Source organism: Oryctolagus cuniculus, chromosome 21, assembly GCF_964237555.1.
Source record: "Oryctolagus cuniculus chromosome 21, mOryCun1.1, whole genome shotgun sequence".
Classification (NCBI taxonomy): Eukaryota; Metazoa; Chordata; class Mammalia; order Lagomorpha; family Leporidae; genus Oryctolagus; species Oryctolagus cuniculus.
The window spans coordinates 13,582,527-13,605,959 of NC_091452.1; the positions used below are offsets into that span (position 1 = coordinate 13,582,527).

At 55.4% G+C, this 23,433-nt stretch overlaps 1 protein-coding gene across 1 annotated transcript in view; it reads right to left on the reverse strand.

Moving 5' to 3' along the window:
• NOS1 (nitric oxide synthase 1) overlaps positions 1-23,433 on the reverse strand; it is a gene marked incomplete at its 5' end in the record, with an annotated part of 86,199 nt that overhangs the window by 51,167 nt on the left and 11,599 nt on the right. The window contains 5 exon segments of the mRNA NM_001082385.1: positions 715-806; positions 2,205-2,367; positions 3,594-3,739; positions 5,439-5,567; positions 19,997-20,123. Coding sequence (NP_001075854.1) covers positions 715-806; positions 2,205-2,367; positions 3,594-3,739; positions 5,439-5,567; positions 19,997-20,123 — 657 coding nt within the window.

Here is a 23,433-nt window from a genome sequence, read left to right on the forward strand (position 1 = left end):
TCAGACCCTTGGCAGACATGATGAATTTCTCTTTCAAAGAAGAGACACATCCAAGAAAATCAGTGTTTAATGCAAATAAGCCACTCTGGATAAGCTCCGTGTGGCCGCGCAGGCTGGTTAGCCAGCCCAGCAGCATCTCTAGGGTGGGGCCAGGCTGATCTTTAGCAGCTGGGAACAGATGGAGTGGGATGAGCAAGTGCAGCCAGCTGCCTGTGGGCGCCTCTCCCGGCTGAGGCTTGCTGTGATGGAGGCCGCCACCCCCATGACTCCCGCCTGCCCCTGCAGTTTGGTTCTTGTCCTGGTGCAACAGGCATCCGCGGTTGTGGCCAGCAGCGGCGGGGCCTGAAGGCAGGATGAGCAGGCAGCAGGAGGAGACGGTGCCTGTTTTACCAGGGGTGGCATCAGAAGTGGGTCTGCCCACAGAGCAGGAGGTGGGGGAAGTCGTGGCTGGCAATGGGATGTTCCTATTCCTGGGAACCTGAAACACTCCTGCCTGCCTTTTCCCTGGGTGATGTCGAGTACGGTGTTTGCTGCCATCATTTTACAAACTGTACTAGCATCTGCTTGTCCCAGAGGCGATGCACAGGACAGCTCTCCCAGCGTGGCCCGGCTCCCCACAAGTCTTGCCCGGTGAACCAGGGTCCAGGATCCCTGCAGCGGGGACCTGAGGCTCCCCGGCCACCCCCACCCCGGCGTCCAGCAGGGGGCGCTCACCTGAGGTTCCCTTTGTTGGTGGCGTACTTGATGTGGTTGCAGATGTAGTTGAACATGCCGTGAGCCGTGGTGCAGTCTCGGGCATCAAACACCTGCAGGAGGCCCACAGTGAGTCTGGCTGCCCCGCGGTCCCACCCCCGAGGCTCCGGGCACCCACGGTCTTCCCGCGTTAGGAGGAAGGCGGGGGCTGTCCTAGATGCTGCCCCAGGGGAGCGACGAGCATGGCAGGACTTGGTCCCGGGCTGGGTTTTCTATGTTAATAACCGAGGTTACTCAGAGCAGGCAAACACCCCTAACCGTGGGAGAGGGATGGTGAGTAACAGAGGGAGTCTGAATGAGCTGGTTCCTTTTCCTCTTACGAGATCAAACCAACGCCCTGTGATCTTGATAACTAATCTACTTCCAGCTCTCAGTGACTCCCTAGAATAAAATCACACGAGGCGACACTGAAACGGGTACCTTCAGGGAGGAGGCAGACAGCAGCGACAAGAGTGGGTGTAAGACAAATGGGAGTGGTGAGGTGTATGGTACACTGGGGACCGTAAACCCTACCAGGAAACTGACAAGTCATTAAAGGTAAAAAATCCGCTGTGCTGGCTAACTAAGGCCTGACTATCACCCATTGTGGCCTTGATCTGAGAATCTGGGATCCAACAAATGCCGGGATGGGCACCAGGGAATCTTGCTAGGAGTTGGTCTCTCTCTTTTTTAAAAAATTTACTTGAGGGGGCTGGCACTGTGGCGCAGCAGGTTAACGCCCTGGCCTCAAGCACTGGCATCCCATATGGGTGCTGGTTCTAGTCTTGGCAGCTCCTCTTCCAGTCCAGCTCTCTGCTATGGCCTGGGAAAGCAGTGGAAGATGGCCCAAGTGCTTGGGCCCCTGCACCTGCGTGGGAGACCAGGAAGAAGCTCCTGGCTCCTGGCTTCGGATTGGCACAGCTCCAGCTGTTACAGCCAACTGGGGAGTGAACCAGCTGATGGAAGACCTCTCTCTCTCTCTCACTCTTCTCTCTCTCTCTCTCTCTCTCTCTCTCTCTATATATATATATATATATATATAACTCTGACTTTCAAATAAATAAATAAATAAATCTTTAAAAAAAAATTTACTCGAGGGTCAGAGAGCAAGAGAGAGACAGTGCTCCCAGCTACCGGCCCACTCCCCAGATGCGCGCAATGGCCCCGGGCTGGGGCCAAAGCCAGCAGCCAGGAGCACAGTCCAGGCCTCCCACGTGAGTGGCAGGAACCCAGAGATCAGAGCCAGCACTGCCTGGCAAGAGCTGCATCAGCAGGGAGCTGGGGTCAGGAGCTGGAGCCGGGTATGGAACCCAGGCGCTCTGATGTGGGACACGGGCTTCCCAGCTGCCTTTGCCAGTAGGCCAAATGCCTGCCTTAGGAGCTGACCCTCTTAAAGCTCCACCCACAATCCCCGGTCCCGTCCCCTCCCCTTACCAAAGGGCCCTTGGAGGCCTCCGGGCCTCACCACCTACCTGCAGCTTGGACCACTGGATCCTGCCGACGCAGCGGGAGGCGTTCCGCCAGGCATGCTTGGCCCCGTAGATGAGCTCCGTGTCCTTGAGCTGGTAGGTGCTGGTGCTTTCGATCTCCTTATTCACCTCCTCCAGTCTCTCCATGTGGGCTTTGGAGCCAAATCTGAGTGAGGAGGGGAGGGTCATGGACAGGGAGTCAGAAGCTGGCGGAGGGCTCAGCTACTGCGGGAGGCCAGGGGCCACAGAGAGTCCTGAGCTGGTTTCTGCACACGAGAGTTTGAGCTGAGGCTGCAGACTCATGTGTCCACCATGCCTCTAGCAGTATGCAGTGGACCACGCTGGCTGGGTGGGGACTGTGGCACAGAAGCGAGCCCAGGCCTCGTCCAAGAAGCACAGCCGATTGGATGTCGCCGGATAGGAAGGGGGCCCCGAGGCTCTCAGATCTGCTCGCAAGAGCAACTGGAGATCTGACTTTTCACAGGATCGCTTCTAACTTCTAAATGTTGGCAGCGAATTTAATCACGGAATGGTAAATGACTATGGAAGATTTCAGGTTTACAAGAGAGAGTAACACGAGGGTACTTCCAAAAACTTGTGGGAAACGGACTTCAAAGCTAAGTTTATTTTGCCACAAACATTTTGAAGCCCCCACCTTGTCTATGAACTTTTGGAAGACTTCTTGGACAAGGAATGACCACCCCCACCCCCCGGCCTAAGGGATAATTTGACAGCTCCTGGGGGACAATATTCTCAGCCCAGCCCACACTCTCCCCAGAAGTGGCTGCTGTCGTGAGACTGGCATTTACCGTCGTCAGACATTTGTTTATGCTTTGGCCACCTGTGTAAACCACACACAATATTAGTCAGCCTGCTTTCAAAGGTTACATAAATGGTGCTGTGTCCCATCTCTCCTTCCCCAACTGGTCCTCGGTCTCTTTTGTTCAAAGTCGTCCCTGTGAACATGAACATGAACATGCACGATGCTAACCCCTTCATTGCCTCCAGCTGTATACTATTCCAGGCCTGGACCAGACAACTTTTTTTTTCCCCCACTCCGTTGCTGACAGAGTTGGGCCAGTTTCCTACTGCTTCTTTTCCTTTTCCTACCATAAACAATGTCCCTGTGAACATTCTCATGCGTGCCTTTTTGTGAAAAGGTGGGAGAGTTTTTGTGCCTATGAACTTGCTAGAAGGATACCAGATTTTAGGCCATCCTTTGTAAACGCAACCGACACGCTTCTGGCAGCCAGCGTGGGCTGCTGGGCTGCCAGGTTTCCATCCCTGGGCGTGCTCAGGCTCTCGTGCACCTGTGGCTAAGGCTGGAGCCGGGGTCTTTGTTCTCAGCACAGGGAGCTTGCCCCGGGCCTCCGAGAGGCGGCGCCTACTTGCCTTTTAATGGAGGAGTAGTACTGATCGATGAATTCTTTGGCAAGAGGGAAGAGCTGCTCTTTTGTGCGGATGTCTTCCGGCCTCCGTGTGTGCTGGGAGGGGAACATGATGGACCCCATGCATATGTGCTCGGTGCATCCGGTTTCCTGCAAGACAAAGCCGGGCATTGCTTGGCCATGTTGAGCTGTGGACCTGGAACTGATGGGCATGGTTCTTGTCTTTCCTTCCTTGTCATCATTGCTTGTGAAACTTGACTTTGATTCCCCCATCAAGAAGGGGGCCCCTACCCCGCCACCCTGTTCTGTTACCCCTCGAGTCTGGACTGGTTTTGGGCCTAAAGAATGTGGCAGTTCTGGACCAGGTCTCAAGAGATCTCGCACACTTCTGTTCACTCCCCCAGGGCCCTGCAGCCACACGTGAGCAAGCCCAGGCTACTGGCCAACAGAGGAGACCATGTGAAGTAGTTGTCTGAGCCCTGGGGAGGGTGTTTGGCACAGCAGTTAAGATGCTGCTCGGGTTAAGAGCCTGTATCCTATATCACAGTGCCTGGGTTCTCATCCCGGCTCTGTGTCCAATTCCAGCTTTCTGCTAATGGGCGCCCTGGGAGGCAGCGGGTGATGACTCAAGTACTTGAGTCCCTGCTATGCACGTGGGGGCCTCGCACTGAGTTCCTAGCTCCAGGCTTTGGCTTGACCCAGCCCCAGACACTGCAGGCATTTGGAGGAGTGAACAGCAGGTGGGAGATCTCTATCTCTCTGCCTTTCAAATAAATAAATAAAAATTAAAATAAATAACAACAACAAAAAAGAGTTATCTCAGCCAGGGCCATCCTAGACCAGCCTGGCCTGGGCTGACTCCTCAGGGACCACAGGTGCCTGAGAAAGCCCCAGGGTGACCCCCGAGCCCAGCCCAGCCTGTAGAGTTTGACTAGTAGCCGCTGGTGCTGTTCTCCGCCACTAAGCTTCGGGGCGGTTTGTTCCGCTGCCGTAGCTAACAGGTACACCATTCCTCCAAGACGCCTGCTGCCTACAAAATTGCAGAGCAGTGCGTTAGCTGGCTGAGGTTTCAGACGCTGCGACAGCTGCACAGCCTGCTGTGCGGGCCAGGACGCTCAGCTCAGCGTTCCAGCAGCGCTCAAGCAGGCCGCGGGGTGCCTTCCCGAGCCCCTCGGGTGTTTTGGGAATGAGGTACAGGGACCAAGAGCACTTACTCCTGAGTACTCACCAGTGAATACTCAAAGGGTGAGTGTCTTGCCGAGATTTTAGGCAATGTCTGGAGACGGTACTGACACCTGGTGGGGGGTGGGTACTGACACTTGGTGGTGGGTGTGGGTCCTGACGCCTGGTGTGGGGTGGGTACTGATACTTGGTGGTGGTGGGGTGGGTACCAACACCTGGTGGGGGGGTGGGTACTCACACCTGGTGGGGGTGGGTCTTGACACCTGGTAGGGGGTGGATACTGACACCTGGTGTGGGGGTAGGTACTCACACCTGGTATAGGGTGGGTACTCACACCTGGTGTGGGGGTGGGTACTGACACCTGGTGGGGTGGATACTGTTACTTGGTGGTGGGGTGTAGGTACTGACACCTGGTGGGGGGTGGGTACTGATATCTGGTGTGGGGGTGGGTATTGACACCTAGAGGGGAGGTGGGTACTGATACTTGGTGGGGGGGTGGGTACTGACACCTGGTGGGGCAGTGGGTACTGACACCTGGTTGTGACAAGCCAAGGCACAGGTGGTCCTCCCCACCCTCACCACCTCCCAAGACTGACCCGGTTCCAAATGGGGACAGCGCCAAAGTTGACAGGCCCTGGTGCACCCCGCAGCCCCCACAGGTACTCACCAGGGTGCTCTTAAGGTGCAGGGTATCAGTGAGAACCACGTCTGTCTCCCAGTTCTTGACCTTGAGGAAGCGGGGGCACTTGGAGGGGCTGCCGTTCTTAGTGGGGGACTGTTTGCCCGAGGCAGGGGGCTGGAGGAGAGAACGCAGGTGGAGCATTAGCCAGGGTCTTGAGGGGACTGTGCATCTGCCCCCCGGACCTGCACGGAGTCGCCACTGCCCTCAGTGAGAGAATAGCCCAGGCCCCTTTGGAGGACACGTGCAGGGTGCTGGGGGTCCTGCTTCCTCTCCCTGTGGAGGGGGAAGCACTGTGGAAGATCCTTCTGGGGAGAGAGCTCAGGAAGCCCAAGGTGGTCTTGCTGGGGTCTAGCGCAGGGTCTGCAACATTGAGCAGACTCAGCAAACGTTTGTTGAATGAATACATGACTGAAACATACCACCAGTCTCTCTGGGTGATGACAGCGCCCAGCGCTGAGGAAACCTGAGGATGGCTCAGTTTGCTGAGGTTCCTGGGATTCCTGCTACAGTCCAAACTTACCACTTTTGGAAGGTACTGGGAAACCAGAGAGGAGTGCAGGAGAAAGTTTCAAGGCACAGGACACGTGCCCCAGGTTTCAGGGTCTCTGTGATAATGCTCCCCAACTCCTGTCTTTGAACACCTCCAGTCCACCTGTTCACCTTCACTTCTGTCAATGAACTGAGCCGGGGGAAATGTCCCAGGCTGACGGAGGCCAGCGTACCCGCATCAGACCTCATGGACAAGGATCACCGTTGTCCCGGGTGATTCTGCATAGTTGTCACCCTGCCTGGGCAGAAGCGTGCCTACATATTGGGCAAGCAACAGGGACACAGCCACTGTCCCGGGGAGGCAGCAGGCACACCCTGGTGAGCAGTCCAAGCAGAGATCAGACGAGCCAGCTGAGTGACATGCGAGGAGTAGATGACCATGACCTTGAAGTGGGGCACTCATGCAGTCAATTAGTATGTACTGAGCACCCCGCACCCTTGGCTTCCTGCAGCATTATTGAGGGTAAGTGGAGACAAACAGTAAGCAAGCAAATACGACATTGATGGGAGCTCAGGTGGTGCTAAAATATAAATCAGGAGGAGGTGGAGGTGACACAGGCACGTGCAAAGGCCATGGGGGGAGGATGAGGTTGTTGAGTTCAAGGTCGTGCAAGGAGGCCAATGTGGCCATGAGGGGGAGTGAGGATGAGGGCCAGGAGATGGAGGCAGAGGGCTGGCAGGGCCCACAGTGCATCAGCCCGGAGCAGCTCAGGCTGCCGAGGACATTTGTGAATTAGGATTCCACAGGCTGGGTCCAGGACAGAAGTCACAGAGAGCTCCAAAGGGCTAAGACTGAAAACTAACACTTGCTGTGTCCATTTCACAGATGAGGCTATTGAGGCACACAGAGTCAGGCAAGATCACAGCACTAGCAAGCTCCCAGCTCCAGCGTCCACCCATCCCACTCCCCGCTGTGCCGGCTGGCACCCTCGGCCACTCACTGTCATCTCTCACTGCCTAAATGGTAGCCACTGTTCCTGACCGTTAGGCTGCCACTGGCCCAACTTCCTGTATCACTGGGACTACTGCTGCTACAGCAGAGACAAACTTTCTCGCTACACACTACGGTATGCGTGTATCTCCCCAGAGTTGATACATTGAATTGAACTTGAATTCCCAAGTTCATGCATGTATCTCCCGAGAGTTGATACATTGAATTGAACTTGAATTCCCAAGTTCTTAGGTGAAAGGCTTCTGGAGGTGGCGCCTTTGGGAGGTGATTAGGATTAGCTGAGGTCTTGAGGGCGGGGCTGTCACCATGGCGTCCGTGGCTTTATCACAAGGGGCAGAGAGACCCGAGCAAGTGCACCTGCCGAGCTCTCCAGGCCTTGGGGAGCCACGAGGACCCCTGCGCTCTGTACCTTCCCTGGTCTCCGATGGAGCGAACACTGGCAGCCTGGCAGGGAGGACTTGGATGCGCTCCTCCCCTTCTGACCCTGCACTGTTTTCCTTAAGTCTCCAGGGGATGCCACCTGCAGGCAACCCCATTCCCCGGAGGGCCTGATGTCCTGTGCACCTCGTGGGGATTCCGGCTGTGCCCTGCCTCTCCCAGCAGCTAACGAAGTCACGTGCTGGGCAGGCCACTGGGGCCACACGATCTGATGCTGCCGACCACCCACATCCTCCTGGAAAATTGACCAGCCTGGCTGGAGAGAAAGGCCCCCAGCTGCCCTCGCTCAACACCGGGCCTCTCTTCTCCAGCCGAGGAACCATCCTGGCCTCTCCACTTTGTGCTCTGGAGACTGAGGGTGACACACGTGGCGTGGGCACTGGGGCTGGGCCCAAGATGCAGAGGGTGGGGAGGGTGGCCAGGCTCAGGGTGGGGGTGTGGCCTGCAGGCAGGCAGTCGCCAGAGGGAGGGAGGCCTAATAAAAAGCCCATCTGCTGAGGCTCCAGATGTGCAAGGGGTGGTTGTTAAGAGCGGAGTAATTGGCTGTGCAAGCGCGAGCTGGGCCACTCCGAGCGTCATCGGATTGAACACTTGAAACCAGGCATTAGGAGGCTGCCGGCAGGGCTGCTGGACTCGGGGCTTTGATGGTTTAATTAGCCAGCAGTCATATTAGAGGACTCCGGAGGGGACCGAGAGGGAGCTTCATAGAGCAGTCAGGGGCCCCGGGCGCTCCCGCTCCACGTGAAGGTTGGTGGCACTCAGGACTGGGCATGGGTGGGCTGGGGCTGTGGCTCTGTGTCCTTTCCCGGCTGTGTGTCTGCAGGGGACAACGGGAGTATGGTGGTGGCAGGAGATGCAGGTGGCTCTCAGTGGTTCCCACGGGCCAGGTCCCCCGGGGACACTTGCTCCTGCAAAGGCATGGGTGTTGCAAAGATGTGGCTTTAGGGGACCAGCAGAGGGCCTGAGAAAAGGGACTGTAACAGTCCGGCAGTGCAGGCCCCTAAGTGGACGGTGAGGCCACCACCCTCCAGGGACTGAGTCTGCAGTTGGGAAAGGCGCCTCCCAGCTTCTCTAAAACTCGGAAATGCAAGCTGCCGCCTGCAGCCTAGCTCTGACCCTCTGCCTGTTTCTGCACAGCCCAGGAGCCAACAGTGGGTTTGCCAGGAGCTGGTGTTGTGGTGCAGAGGGTTAAACCACACCCTTGACACCCACATTTCCTATCAGAACACCAGCTCGAGTCCTAGCTGCTCTGCTTCCGATCCAGCTCCCTGCTAAATGTACCCGAGAAAGCAGAGGAAGATGGCTCAAGTCCTTGGGCCCCTGCACCTGCCTGGGAGACCTGGAAGGAGCTCCTGGCTCCTGGCTTCGGATTGGCCCGGCTCCAGCTGTTGTGGTCATTTGGGGAGTAAACCAGTAGGTGGAAGACCTCTCTGTCTCTCTCTCTCCCTCTCTGTAATTCTGCCTTTCAAATAAATAAATTAATTTTAAAAACGCACACAAAACCCACATCCGAACTCTGCTCCCCCCCCACCCCATGCCTCTCCCTGGCTTCCTTACTTCTGATCTCCCACTCCTGCTCATGCGCACCCTGGAAGGCAGCAGTGATGGCTCAGCTTTGTCCCTGCCACCTCCGCGGGAGACCCAGATGGAGTTATCAGCTTCTGGGTTTGGCCTGGCCCAGCCCCAGCTGTTGTAGGCATCTGGGGAGTGACCCAATGGATGGAAGATCTGCCTTTCAAATAACATGCAAATGAACATTTGGAAAATGAAGAAGAGGAAGAGAGAGCGCTCTCTGTCTCTCTCTGCATGTGAGCACACAGCAAGAAGGCAGACACCTGTGAGGCAGGAAGAGGGGCCCCAGCAGAAGCTGGCCACGCTGGCCCCCGGTCCCAGACGGCTGCCCTGCAGAACTGCAAGAGATGCGTGCCTGGTTTTAAGCCCCTCCAGCCCATGCATCTCACTATGGCAGTCTGAGCTCAGCAATAGGAGACGTGAATGATTTGTGAAATTGTGGCGCCCCCTCCAACGCGAAGCCAAGGGCGCTGGTCTTGAATTAGTCCCCTGGGAGCTGTCTGATTGACAGAGTGACCTGATCAAAGCCAATGTTCAGGAAACACAGACGCTCCCCGGCTTCCCAATAAACCTGCTGTAAATGTCCTAAGTAGAAGGGGTGTTGAGTATACCTGCCACACACCAGGGCCTAGCAACACAGCCCACCGCCTGGCACAGGCTGCTTCTCCTCATGGGGGTGGGGCTGAGGTGGGGGTGGTATCGTGCACCTGCAAGGCAGTAGGCCGGGAAAACACCCATATTCAATTCCAAGCATGGCTGCTACTCCACACGTGCGGTTTCTGTGTTTCCAGTGTAAAGTCTAGAGATCGTAAGTAGAACCATCATATGTTGGGGACTGCCTGTGTGTGATGAAAAGGATTGCAGAGGGTGGGGACAGAGAACCCACAGTTGCTGCAACAACGCAGGTGAGAGACCATAGAGTGGAAAGCCCAGCTGCAGTCACTGCGGGAAGGAAGCTGGTGGAGATCGGGGTGCAGGAAGCGGAACGGAGAGCCGCCTTGGGGTGCGAGAGAAGGTGGGAGGGCAAAGCGCAGAGTCAGGGTTGACTTGGGAGACGGTGGTGTAGATGTGGAGGGATCGCTGGAGGAGCAGGGTCGGGAGGTGATGCGGGCAGGCAGGCAGAAATGCAGCCCCAGAATCAGGAAGCTGTAGAAACGGAAGCCTTCATCACCACAAGCCTCACAGGGAAACCAGCGCTGAGCACTCGGGCAAGGCTGGGCCCTCCCAAAACACCTGGGGAGCTGACCGCAGCCCTCTGCAAATACACCTTGGCCATCCCCACTGCCAGGACCTCAGCATCTATGTTACAGGCATCAAGTTTAAAATGAGGTCAAGAGGGAGGCCCTGGTGCAATACGACCAGTGTCCTTATAGAAAGAGAATCTTGGGGACACACACACACGCCAGGGGCATGCCCTGTGACCAGGAAGGCAGCACGTGCTTGGATCTGTTCCTCTCTCGCAGCTCTGAAAGAACCAGACCTGCCAGCACCTTGAACTTGGACTCTCGGCCTTCAGAACCGGGACGCAATAATACATTCTGCTTTCGAAGCCACCGGCTTGGCAGTGCTTTGTGACAGCAGCCCTGCACACCAAGCCAGGAGCCAAGGCCCCAGCTTGCACAAAGCAAGCAAGTGGCTTTCGTCTTCTCACACTCTTGGCACCGGCAACAGTTTCTCCATGAGAGGCCTGCAGCAACCTGTCCTGCTTGGCTTGTCCCGAAATGAGGTCGGCATGCTGTGCCCGAGCTGGGCAGTGGGCCATCCGCACAGGGGACCAGACGCCACACACTGTGCCCCTAGCAGCAGCCTGAGGCAGTCCTGCTCCAACCTGTGGGGCCACCTCTCGGGCAGCAAATGCAACCCAGTTATGAGCTGTGGCAGCTCCGAGTTCAGGATCACAGACCCCCAAAGTGGCGGGGACACATCCATCCATGCATTTAGAGACTTGCCGCTTGGAGAACTTAACAATTATAGCACAATTGCCTTGTAGTGCATTTAAAGTATTAGCTCTAAAGGGATTCATTCTTTACAACAATTCCATGTAAGCTTGACATCACTTCTTCTTCCCTTGATCTCCCCCCGCCTATTCAACAGTCCAGGAGAATGGGTGGGGAAGGGGGTATGCGTGAGTCAGACCCATTGCAACTTGGCAGTGAGCGGGGACCTCTGGGAGTAAGGGCGCTTTAAGTGTGATTACTTTCTCCAAACTGCTCTGAGCGAGATCACAGCATAGCTAGATACGACCAGACCACTTTAAACTTGCTCCCACGATCGGACCAGAAAGCACAGGCCCACCGGGAGTGCATCTGAAAAGGAAGCCTGTCGCTATCTTGTCGCCCACCCCCACCCCCACGATACTGCCTTGTGCCGCGTGCCTCTGTTCAAAGCTCGAACTTGCTAGAAGGAAATATGGAAAGTGCACACCCAGTTTTGTGATTTTTTTGGGGGTCTTTTGACTTTTGAAAGCCTCTTGGGACCTTCAGACACGGCAAATGGGTTAGGGCTCTCTTGACCCCGAGGGTCTCTGTTGGGAGGGGGTTTTAGCAACTGATACCCATTTGCAAAGAGAAGAAGAATGATGATTTTGACCCAGCTTGGCCTCCGTGGGAAAAGGACCTGAATCCAGGTGATGCAGAGAATGCACCTGCAGAGTAGGGCTGCGGATCCCTGACCATTGTCCCGCGTGGACAGCAGTCGGGACAGCCTGGCAGTGAATACACTCGCTGTTACAACAAACGGCCAGCAAAATACGTGGAAATTCCTGCAGGGCTGCACCCAAACAGCCGTCCATTCAGGCCCCTACTTCCTGGCTCCATGCTGGCTGTGGCCACACAGGGCAGCAGGCTTGGGGGTTGGTCTCTTGGCCGAGTGACAAGTCGCTGAGCAGGAGATGGCTTGGGGGAGGGAGGCGAGATGCCGGCAAGAGCTGGAGGGGACAGAGACTGCCTCTGCATGTTCCTGGAAAGCACCAGAGCAGAGGGGACCGAGAAACCCTGGGCAACTTGAGGAAGGGGGACACTGGAGGTGCTCTGGGGACAACCCACCTGGGTCATGAACCAGAACAAGGCATGGGTGGCTGACCTTCTCAGGGTCGGGGCAAGAATGAGTTGGCCAGCAGCATAGAGCTGGGGATGAGGGGCCCCTCCCACAGAGAGGAATTAATGTCAAAACACAGGAGGTTTCTCGAAAGCTCCGAGAGAGGCTTCCGGAAGGGAGGAGCCGACAGGTGCCTCAGCTTGTCAGCCCGAGTGGAGGCTGCCAAGGCCCGCCAGGTGGGCTCCGTGGGTGACGCTGGCGCACGGCGGGCCTGGGACACCCCAACTATTACAGCATGATGACTGCCACCTGTGTCTGTCTCTCACTTGTCTTGGGGGTGGATGTTTCTGGAGCTTGGAGCCAATATTTGCTGAAGAGACCACGGCTCAGCTGTGAGCCCCTCTGGGCCACGGATGCTGTTGCACTGCCTGTCCGTGGGAGCCACGTTCAGTAAATGCCTCTTTGGTGGCTGACCTGGGCTGGGTCACTGTGCACCCATAGGCTCAGTCAGACCTCCTGGGAACCCACTTTTCAGATGAGGAAAGGGAAGTTTTCAGGGGGCAAAGTGACCCCCCCAAGTTAACAAATAACAAGCAAGACAGCTGGGCTTAAAGTGCAGCCCCCACCCTTCCCCACCAGTTCCTGTCTTTCTGCTCCCACCTTCCCACCTTTCTCTCTGTGTATTCCTACAGCCTGGCACCCAGGGGGCACGAATCACAGGTGTCACGTGGACTGGGATGGACAGGGACGATGGTGCGGCTGGTCAGGGAGACAGAGGCACTTGTCAGGGTCCACTGGGCATCATGGAGCTCTAGGTGGGTCACAGGGTCTCCTTTGAAAGATGGGGAGACAGCTTCTTGCTCTGCCCTATATTAGTCACATACCTGTACTAGCCAAAGAATCATTTACCTAAGTCGGCAACACAGTAGCTTTTAAGGAAGAACAAGGATACTAACAACATTTTTTAGCCTTCCTTCTGTTGGGCTCTGTAGGGCTAAGAGCTTGCTCTGGGGGCAGGCACCTGCTGCAGCAGTTAACCCAATGCTTGGGATTCCCACATCCTGGCCAGAGTGCCTGGGTTCAATCTCACCTCCACCTCCAGCTTCCTGCTAACGTGCACCCTGGGAGGTATCAGGGTATAGCCCAGGGATTCCTGCCACCCACATGGGAGACCCGGATTGAACTCCCTTCTCATGGATTTTGCCCAGCCCGGTCCTGGCTGTTGTGTGCATCCGGGGAGTGGGGAGTGTGCGGGTTCTGAGGTCCCATGGGCTGTGTTTAAAGCCCGCCTGCACCTGCACTACTGATTGGTCATGTGACCCCATCCAGCCGCTACCCACTCTGTGCCTCAGTCTCCTCCTCTGTAAAATGGGGTCTGTGAAAGGATTTCCCAAGACCACGGCCCGGGTGCTTAGCGCAGCGTCTGACGCTAGTCGTGGTCGACGGCGGCATCTCGGACATGAGCGCGTCTCATCCTCCCCACGATCGGGGGGAGCCTGTTGCTCCTACTAGAGAGGGCAGGCTCAGCAGAAATGCTCACGAGTGGTCTAACGCCAGCCAGGAGGGGAGCGGCCCCCTGCCCCTCGAGCTCGTGGACTCCATGCTGCAGGCGAGCGAGTCCCAGGGTTGCAACAGCCACACGCTTGCGCAGCGGTATTATTATCCCTGCCAGCGTTATTTTTATCCCGACCTCAGCAGTGCACGGTGAGTCAGGGCTGACGGAGGTTTCCTTGCCGGGGCCCTGGATTGCCACTGAAAGGCAGAGCAGCCGCTGGCTGCCTGCGTGCCAAGCCCGGTGGCCCGGGGCTGGCTGGCCCCGTGGGTTTTCCGCAAAGCCAGCACCCACCTGTATCTGCAGGTGGGGACAGGTGTGGGGAGCAATCCGGACTAGACTAAGTTACTCGAATTAAGACTTATTCTATGCATCTGCTCTCCCACAATATGGCGCTGGGAGAGAAGTAAACAGCTTCCGCACAGCTGCCTCCAGTTCAACTAATAAACTGTAGGACTTGCTCCTGATTGGAGGAGAGCGGCGTGCTCGGCGTGTGGGCAGCCGAGTTAGGATTGGCGGAGGAGGACTATAAAGGAGGAGAGAGACGGCATGCACCAGGAACATCTATGGGGAACATCTAAGGGAACCCGTGCAGCCCCCGAGAAAGCCGGCCGGCGGTGTGCCGCTCCCCTGCGGAAGTGGGGAATGCGGCCAGGGGGAACTGCCCTTCCACGGAGGTGGAAGGGATAGTAGCCAACCCGGGAAGAACCAGCAGCAAACCCGGGGAGGGCCGAGCAGACAGAAAGAACAGCGCAGGGTCCTGTGTCGTTCCTCCACGAAGAGGGGGAGCGACAGACAGGGGCCCTGATTGCCTTTGATCCTCTAAAGATTGGGGAACCAGTGGCCCACAGACCTGCTTTCCTCCCCCTCCCCCACTTGCCTTGTAAGCTGGAGCCCTCAGAGAGGCTGGGTGACACTGACACTTACCTGGAGGACAGAAAGGCATCTCAACAGATTTTGACATTTCAAAAGCAAGCAGCAAGCCCTGGGTCCCCGGGGTGGGGGGAAAGGCCAGGCTCCCGCTGAGTCGCTGGGGTGGGGCAGGGGCCGCAATGGAACCGTGTTCCATGTGACTTCAGCAGAGAGGGCCAAGAGGGTTCACGGCAGCGATGGATGCACGGACGGACAAAAGCACCACGCCCCCAGCCCAGACCCTCCCTCCCTCCCTCAGCCTGCCAAGAGTTTGATTGATGCTTCATGATTTGAAAACAGAACATTGGTCCCTAGGCAGGGCATGGTTCTGCCTCTCCTCTCTTAGGAAAGTGAAACAGTCAGTCAGACTGAGGTCTTGTGGGCTGTGTTTAAAGCCCGCCTGCACCTGCACTACTGATTGGTCATGTGACCCCATCCAGCCGCTACCCACTCTGCCTCAGTCTCCTCCTCTGTAAAATGGGGTCTGTGAAAGGATTTCCCTGAGACCACGGCCCGGGTGCTTAGTGCAGCGTCTGACGCTAGTCGCATATGCTAGAAGCATATGGAGAAGGAAGCTTGGGAAAGTCTTGGTCCAAATCCCAAGGTTCTAGGACGAATGGACAAAGAGCAGTTCCTCCTGGCCTTTATCTAGAGTGACGTTTCACAGGCACACTTCCCATGTGAAGGGCCTGACGATGGTGTCAGGGCTCAGCCGGTGTCTCCAGGGGTACACAGCTCAAAAGGTGACCCCAGGGGCAACGGATCAGCCGCAATCACTTCATTTACTATAATGCCTTTCTCTGCAAACTCCTACTTCATCTTCAAAACCCAGCCGAATGTCACCTCCTGGGGTAAACCTCTCCTTGGCACCTGCTGACATATCTCGGTGGCCATGGCCTTTTGTGTCTCTGTGCCCGTCTCCCTGCCCTCATCCGCAGGGCCTCGTAGGCTGGGAAGACCGAGTTTGCTCAGTCTCTGCTCCCCCTAGAGCTATGCGATGCGACACCAGGGATGGGGGAGCGGTGGGTGGGGGGTGATTCATCCCGTCTGCCCTGGGCCAGCTGCAGCTGGCCAGGGGGTGGCCACAAGGCTTCCACACACTGCGTTTCCCTGGCCTTGCCCACAGCTAACTCAGACAAAGATTAATCACGCAACACGAATGGCTTAGTTTTCTGAGGCTGACTTAAGAGAAAGTGCCTTTTTGGCTGATCATCCTTGAATTTGGATAAAAAGACCATCAAGGAGGACGGTAACCCCTTCTGGGCCAAACGATCTGACCCCACTCTTCTCCACTAACAGTGGTCTGAGTCAGGAAGTTCTGTCTTGGGTCTAGCCTGCATCCACCATGCCTCACTTAAATTTCCTTGCTCAGTGGTGATGGTGGTGGCGGTGGGGGGGGTGGGGGTGGAATGCAGACCAGTGGCTCCCCTGCTGCCACCTCAGAGAGGCAGGACATGGCTGGGTCTCTGTGTCTCTAACAATGCTGAGCCCCCATGGACACTTAACGAGAGAGCACACGTGGTTTACAACTCGGGGAAGGAAGCCGATGGAGTGGGCTCCAGGCCAGGTGCTCCGGGCAGGAGCGGAGAGGCTGAGCAGAGCATCCGGGCCCTCAGGAAGGCAGAAGAACAAATACAGGTCTGCTCGGCCTGGGAGGCGTCTTGAAGGACCCAGCTCCCAAGGAGTCTGGTGGGCGTCACGGGGCTGTGTCCTAGGCTCTGGAGCCGGGACTCAACTCTAAGCGAGCACTGGGGTCTCTGCTCCCTTTCGGCTCTGTTCCCAGGAGGTCTCCAGAAAACTGAACCTCAGACAACAGAGCCAGGAGGACCTCGCAGCCCAATGGTGCTGAGTCCCTGTGGGTCACTGGGGGGAAGTGGAGTGAACTTGAACCCTAGGCTTGCTGGCCTCCGCGTCCTGCTTCCTGGAGCTTCCAGGTTAGCATGCGTGGCAGCCCTGACCGCGGGAGGACTCCGTCTTCCCACATTTGCCAACGCCCTCCAAGGAAGCAGGACTTCTGCTTTGCAGGAGGCTGGGAGGTAGGTTCTCAGTGCCCCTCCCTGAGGGTTTCACCAGGGCGCCCTGCAGGATCCGCCCGGGACCCACCGTGCCCTGTTCTCAGCACTCAGCCCCACCCCCCGGCTTGAAGGTCAAGGTTAAGTTCTTCAGGTGGATGAGGTGGATGGCACAGATCTGCCACTGCTCCAATTATGCCGTGACTTTCAAGGTCTTCCCGGGGGAGGTCAAGGCCTCCTTGGGGAGTTACAAAGTCTCGCACCTAGAGGTGTCGGGCAGGTAGATCAGCAAAGCAGTCTGGGTAATTTCAAAACAGAACTCTGGACTGCACATGAAACACATAAAATAGTCTTCACTTTCACAACAAATAAAATCTTCCCCATCTTTCTTGAAACATACAGGCCTCTTGGTCTATCTCTATCCGCCCTTGTCATCAAGACATGGGTACAAAAAATTTAACATTCACCCTCGCCGTTGTAAGAAAATCAACAACACTAATGCTTCATATATATACATATATGATAGATGTTCTATATATATCATATATATATATATATGATAGATGTTATCATGGACATTTGAGAGGAAGACAATAAGGAGTGGTGGGGACCAGGGCAAGCTGGGGAGCAATGCCCCATCTAGAGAAGTCAGCTGCCATCCAGTGTATGCATATTATTGCCCCATAGGAACGAAGGCTGGGGTGAGTGGGTAGCCTAACAGTTAATGCTGGTTAAGGTGTCTGCATCCCACACCTTGGATTTCGGGTTGCAGAGTCCTGCTAATGCAGACCGTGGGACCCACTGCAGGTGCATGGGGAGGGAGCCTCTCTCTATGTCTGCAACCCTCTCTCCATTTCGCTCTGTCTCTTCAATAAATAAATTTAAATAATACAGGCTCAATTCGGCCAGATAATGCATACTTTTACATTTTAAAGAGACGCTGTAGAGGCTGGTAGAGGCAGCCGTGATGGCTTGAGCCCCTGGGTTCCCGCCACCCACACTGCACACCTGGACTGAGCCCCTGGGTTCCCCCACCCACATCGCACACCTGGACTGAGCCCCTGGCCACTGCAGGCACATGGGGAAGGAGCCTCTCTCTATGTCTGCATCCCTCTCTCCATTTTGCTATCTCTGTCTCTTCAATAAATAAATTTAAATAATACAGGCTCAGTTTGGCCAGATAATGCATACTTTTACATTTTAAAGAGAAGCTGTAGGGGCCGGGGTTGTGGTGCGGTGGGTTAAGCTTCTGCCTGCAATGCTTGTATCCCACATGGGCGCCAGTTCGAGTCCCGGCTGCTCTACTTCCTATCCAACTCCCTGCCAAAGCACCTCAGAAGGCAGCTGAAGATGGCTCAAGTGCCTGGGCCCCTGCCGGCCACAGAGGAGGCCTGGATGGAGCTGCAGGCTCCTGGCTTCAGCCTGGCCATTGCGCCCATGTGGGGAGTGAACCAGCAGAGGGAAGACCTCTCTCTCTCTCTGTCTCTCTCCCTTCCTCTCTCTGTAACTCTGCCTCTGAAGTAAAGAAAGAAATCTTTTTCTTAAGGGAAGCTGTAGATAAATGCATTTAAAACTTTGAAAGGCCAGCAACATACCAGAGGTATAAATGTGAATGTCGCCTTAGGACCACAAAGGGCGGCCCTGACATGTGGTCAGCAGCCTGGCCCTGGCCCGAGGTGGCTCTTTGCTTCCTTTGTTTTGAGAGGGCTCATATGATGGCAACGGCTCTTCATGTTCCATTAAGAAAGACAACATAAAGGAATCTGAAATTGTATTTGCTTCATTTCATCATTAATGGACAGTAGCTCCCGGATGTTCATAGTGTGACCTTGGTTTTTTAAACCAAGGTTTAATTGTTTTATTGATTTGAGACACAGAGAAAGAGAGCAATCTCCCATCACTGGTTCACTCCTCAAATCCCTTGCACCAGCCAGGACTAGGCTGAGCCTGGAGTCAGGAAAGCAATTCACGTCTCCCACATGGGTGGCAGGGACCCAGCCACCAGAGCCATCACCTGCCGCCTCCCAAGGCGTGCACTGGTAGGAAGCAGAAGGCCACAGCCAGAGGGTGGAATTGAACCCAGGCACTCCGTTGTATGATGTGGGCATCGTAAGTGGCACTGCCTGCCCCTGGCCTTGATTTCTGGGGCAAGTGTAATAAGAACTTACACCTGGGCTCTTCCCTCAAGAGAGCCCAGGCATCTCTGCTCGAGGGAGGCTCAGCCCACAGGGCTGTAGGTCTGACCCCCGGGGAATCCCTGTATCCTATCTATCCACTAGCAGCTAAGGAGAACAGGGGCCATCGCAGCTCGGCACTTGCCCGTCCTGCCCTGGAAGCTAACTTAGAGAGGCGTGGAGCCATTGCTTGATGAGCTGGATTGGAAGCTGCCATCCGGGGCAGCCCCAAGCCCAGGTAGGACGGCAGGGACAAGGAAGGCTGTCATCACGTGCAGGGTGACCTGGGCCATCCCCCGTCTGACCTCCGCTGGTCCTTCCACCTCAACTTCACTGGCACGCAGAGGACGTATGCGCAACTCCCAGGCTTCCGTAGGGTTGCCCTGGCCTGGTCACCAGCCGCTTGGTCCGGGGGAGAAAGGCACTGCTGATCTCCAGCCAAACCTAGCCGCGCCTGGGGAATGACGCTGGCTCAGCTGTCAACACGCATCCCAGCACTCTCGCGAGGACTCCAAACTTTGGTAACAGATGGAGTTGGCGAGGCCGCGGAAAGCAGTCACTCTCCTACTTGGCTCGTCAGACTGGTGCAACCTGTGTTGTGAGCAATTTGGTAATTTCTGTACAAATCATAAATGCACCTGACCTTTCACCTAGAAAGCACTTCCACTTCTAGGAATCGATTGATAAGTCCGCTCATGTGCCAAACGAGGCATTTGCACAATGTCACCTGTTACAGCAAAGCATTGGCAATGGCCAAGTGTCCAGCACCAGAGACTGGCTCAACAGATTAGGGTTTGGTCATGCAGTAGAATATTATGCAGCTGTCCAAAACAAGCGAGGATTCTCTTCACCTAGCAGTTGGCACAGCTCTTTAAGTTTGGTGGAGAAGTGAAAAACAAGTACAAAACACCATGCGTGGTCCCTGTTATACGTATACAAATATATGAAAGTGATGTGTGTATATTTGTCTGTATCAAATACTGCCAACTAGTACCTAAAGCTCTAACTATGGCTTGCCTCTGGGGAGGGAGAAAGAGAGACCCGACAATGTTTCCCATGCACCTTTGATGTTTTTAAAACCTGGGACCACAGGAAGGTCTTTCTGGGCAAAACCAACTAAAATTTGAAAAACGGCAAGCGCACACATAAAACCAAACTGAAGCCCAAGTCCTCATCCCAGGGTAATGATGAAGCATCCCTGGCCATTGCACCCGGCTCTTTGGCCATGGCGCTTGCGTTCCATCCTCACGCGGCCTGGGGCTTGGCCTCCCTCCCCTCGGCTTCTCCCCTGGGAGGGTTCAGGGCGGTGTGGGAGTGTGGGCGCCAGGCTCGCCTCGCACACTTACCTGCTCCTTCTCTGAATAGGGGTTGTTGAGGACCACAGGCGCGCTGCCCTTCCCCCACAGGTCACTGAAGACGCGGTCGTTCTCCACGCCAAGAGGCAGAGGCTTGTGCGACTTGGCATCGAAATCCCTGCAAGGCAAGGCGGGGTGGTGAGGCAGGAGACACACAAGGAACGGCCAGATCACTGCCTCAATCCAGCCCCGGGTCTCTTGGGATCCCCCGGGGTCCACCCACAGCTTTGGCCGCCCGGCCTGCGGCTCCCTAAAACTCTCCAGTGGCTGTTGGGGAAGCAGCCGCCATTGTCAAGTACAAAGAAGACCTTGCACAAGTTGACCCCGAGGGCTGGCGCTCACTCATCTCTGTGAGCGGGGTTTCAGAATGGCCGCCGTGGTGTGGATTTTTCACATCGCTCCCTACTTCCCTGTTTCACAGATCTGGGAACACAAGAGGCCCATCCCTGGAGGACTTTCGTGTACTGTGAGTGCCTGACAACTCCATGCCCGTGGGACTTCGTGGGGGGGGCCATGCCCGTGGGACTTCGTGGTGGGGGGGAAGCAGGAGGCTGGTGGGATCCAGTAGTTCTGTTGGCCAGGGTGGTGGCCATCATTCCAATCATGACCAGGGCTGTGAACAATACAATTCCAGCTTACGATAAACAGAAGGATTCTGCAGATAAAGGGGCCGCAGCAACAACACAGTGATACTCTGAATGGTAGTTCATGTTTATAAAGCACCTACTATGGGCCAAGCACTTTAAGCATGCTCTAATTCATTTCATCCTTGGGACGACCCCAGGAGGTAGGAATGATTGTTAATCACCATTTTATGGATGACGCATAGGAGACAGAAGCTACCTGCTCAAGGTCACCAACGTTCCCACCCACTCTTTGGAAGTAGCGACTCTCACGGTCACCATCATGGTCACCACTGTCCCCGTCATGATCATCAACACTTTTCCTCCTCATCATCACCACATCACCACCATCCTCATCAGAAGCACTCTCATCATTGTCATCACACCGTAGTCTTATCATCAATGTCACCATTGCTTATCACCGTCATTCCCAGACCCGCCGTCACCACCACCGTCCTCTCCACTGTCAGCACACTCATCGCCACCATCGTCATCCTCAAACTCCTCAGCCTATGCGGAAATGGAGGCACAGAGAGGGTACATCCCCGGCCCAAGTCACACAGCTGGTGCGATGTGGATGCAAACTCAGATTTGTTCCCGACATCTTAACCACTGAGCTCACTGGGCTCCTGGACCTTGAACTCTCAGACACTGGGGACGAGGCTATCTCAGCAAAGTTCCAAGGCTGGCCATCTTCAGTGGCGGGGATTCAGGCCATCCGCTGGCCCCGCCTGACCTCTGATTTTCTGTCCTGTTCCTTTTGTGACCTGCCCATCCTACTGTGGTCTCACTCTGTGTCCTCTAGGGTGGGGCAACGTGACCCATGCTGGCTTTGGTCCCAGGTGATGAGGCTGGCATGTGGCCAGCCGTCTGTTGTACACTGCCAGCTTGGGGGCCTCCTGTGTCCCCCAGTCTGGTGCACTGACAGCCTTTGGGTTGAACCAAAAGTCAAGGCCAGAGCTCTGAGTTCACGCCCCTGCACAGCCCCTGCCCGGCCCCTCCGTCTGCTCACCCAGGGCCAGCCAGAGCCATCCTTGTTGGTTTCACATAGTCCCCATGGCCCACACCACAGCCACTTAGCTCTCCTGCTTGGAGAGGTCTGTATTTGTCAGCGGGAACATTCTGTTTTCTCCTCTTTAAAATGTCACCAAAACACAGCCAGAGTGGCTCTTGACTACAGACATTACCCGAGTCAATGGTTTACTTACGTGGTGATAAACAGCGGGATTGTCTGTTGAGAGGGCTGCTCTGAACGTCACCCAGCTCCCTCTCAGCTCCGCAGCTCCTGACTGTAGCAGCCCACATGACTGCAAAGGCTAACTCAGCCGGGAGGGGAGCAGGCTAATGTGTTCAAAGCATCTGCAACACACTGGCTGTTTGCACCTGAGCTGTTTCACTCCATCTCAACAGGCAAGAGAAGCCCCATTTCACAGATGGAAAAACTGAGCCCAGAGATGTGATGCAAGTTTTCCAAGGCCTCACGGTAAGCACAGAGCAGAGCCAGGATTTGAAACCAGGTCTGAATGAGGGCAGCCCAGATTCTCTCTTTTCTTAAATCTGGCTGAGATGTTTGGTCTAAACCAGAGATGACAGAGCAAGGAACCCAACATCTCTTGCCAAATGAGGCGGGTTTACAAAAATTACAGGGTACATTACCCAGGCAACTCCAAAGTGAATCACACAGTCTGTCTTGTGTGAATTTGCAGGGAGAATTTGTGGGTTTATTAACATCCTTCTCTCTCTCTTTTTCCTCTCTCTCTTTCAAGCCACCACTGCTCTTATTTTAAATAACACAGCTGAAGTGTTTTGCCAATACAAACTTATTGCAGGGTCCTGTGTGATAAGTAAGGCAAGAATGTTTTAAATAGGTGGCCACAGGGAACAGCCAGGTTGGGCTCTTTGGCGTCCATTCACCCAGGAGCCAAACCAGAAGTAGATTTAGTTGGATTCCCAACCCACAGGCTGTCAGTGACAGCCAGGTCGGAGAGAAATACCCGGTTATCGCCATGAACCTGCTCACCCAGAGTGGTGGGTGTGGCATGCTGGGTAGGGGCAGGGCTATGCAGTGGGTGGAACTGGGTCCAAGTCTTAGCTTTGCTAGTTTTAAGCTGTATGACTCTGCACATCTAACCTGTCTCAGTTGGCTCTTGCTTCACATAGGGTTAATAACAGTATACACGATTGTGCAGTGGGGCAAAGCTTGGGGCTCTGAGCTGCACGGCCCCTGCTGTTACTCTTGCTACTAGCTTGTTTATGGGCTCATCAGACATGGATGAAGGAACCTGTAGTTCTCGGCAGGCCGGTGACAGTCCCTCTAAGTCATCACTGTCCACTAGAACTTTCTACGATGACGAAACTGCTTCGTGTCTGTACCGTCTGCTATTCCAGCCACCAGCCACGTGTGGCACTGGAAACGTGGCTGTTGTCACTGCGGAATTAAATGCTAAGTTCTGCTGAGTTTTAATTAAATTCAACAGCCAGAGGTGGCTTGTGGGTACATCATCGGACAGTATGGACTGAAGCCTTCATATCTCTGCAGACGGGGGAATGGGAGCCTACGTGGCTCCTTGTTGAGGAAGGAGGCGTCTTCCCTGGGGGCTGGGGCACGGGCAAGGACGTCTGCCTCAGACCACTGCTTGCACGGCCACGTTTTGTTCTTGGTGCCCAGGAGTTCGTGAATTCTCTGCTTCCCTTCCAGAGTCTCACTGCCCATCACTGGAGCCCCAGTCTGCCTCTCCCCTCTTCCCAAGGAGCACACCACATCCATGCCTGTGTTTCCACTGCTCACCTCCTTGCCCTCTCATC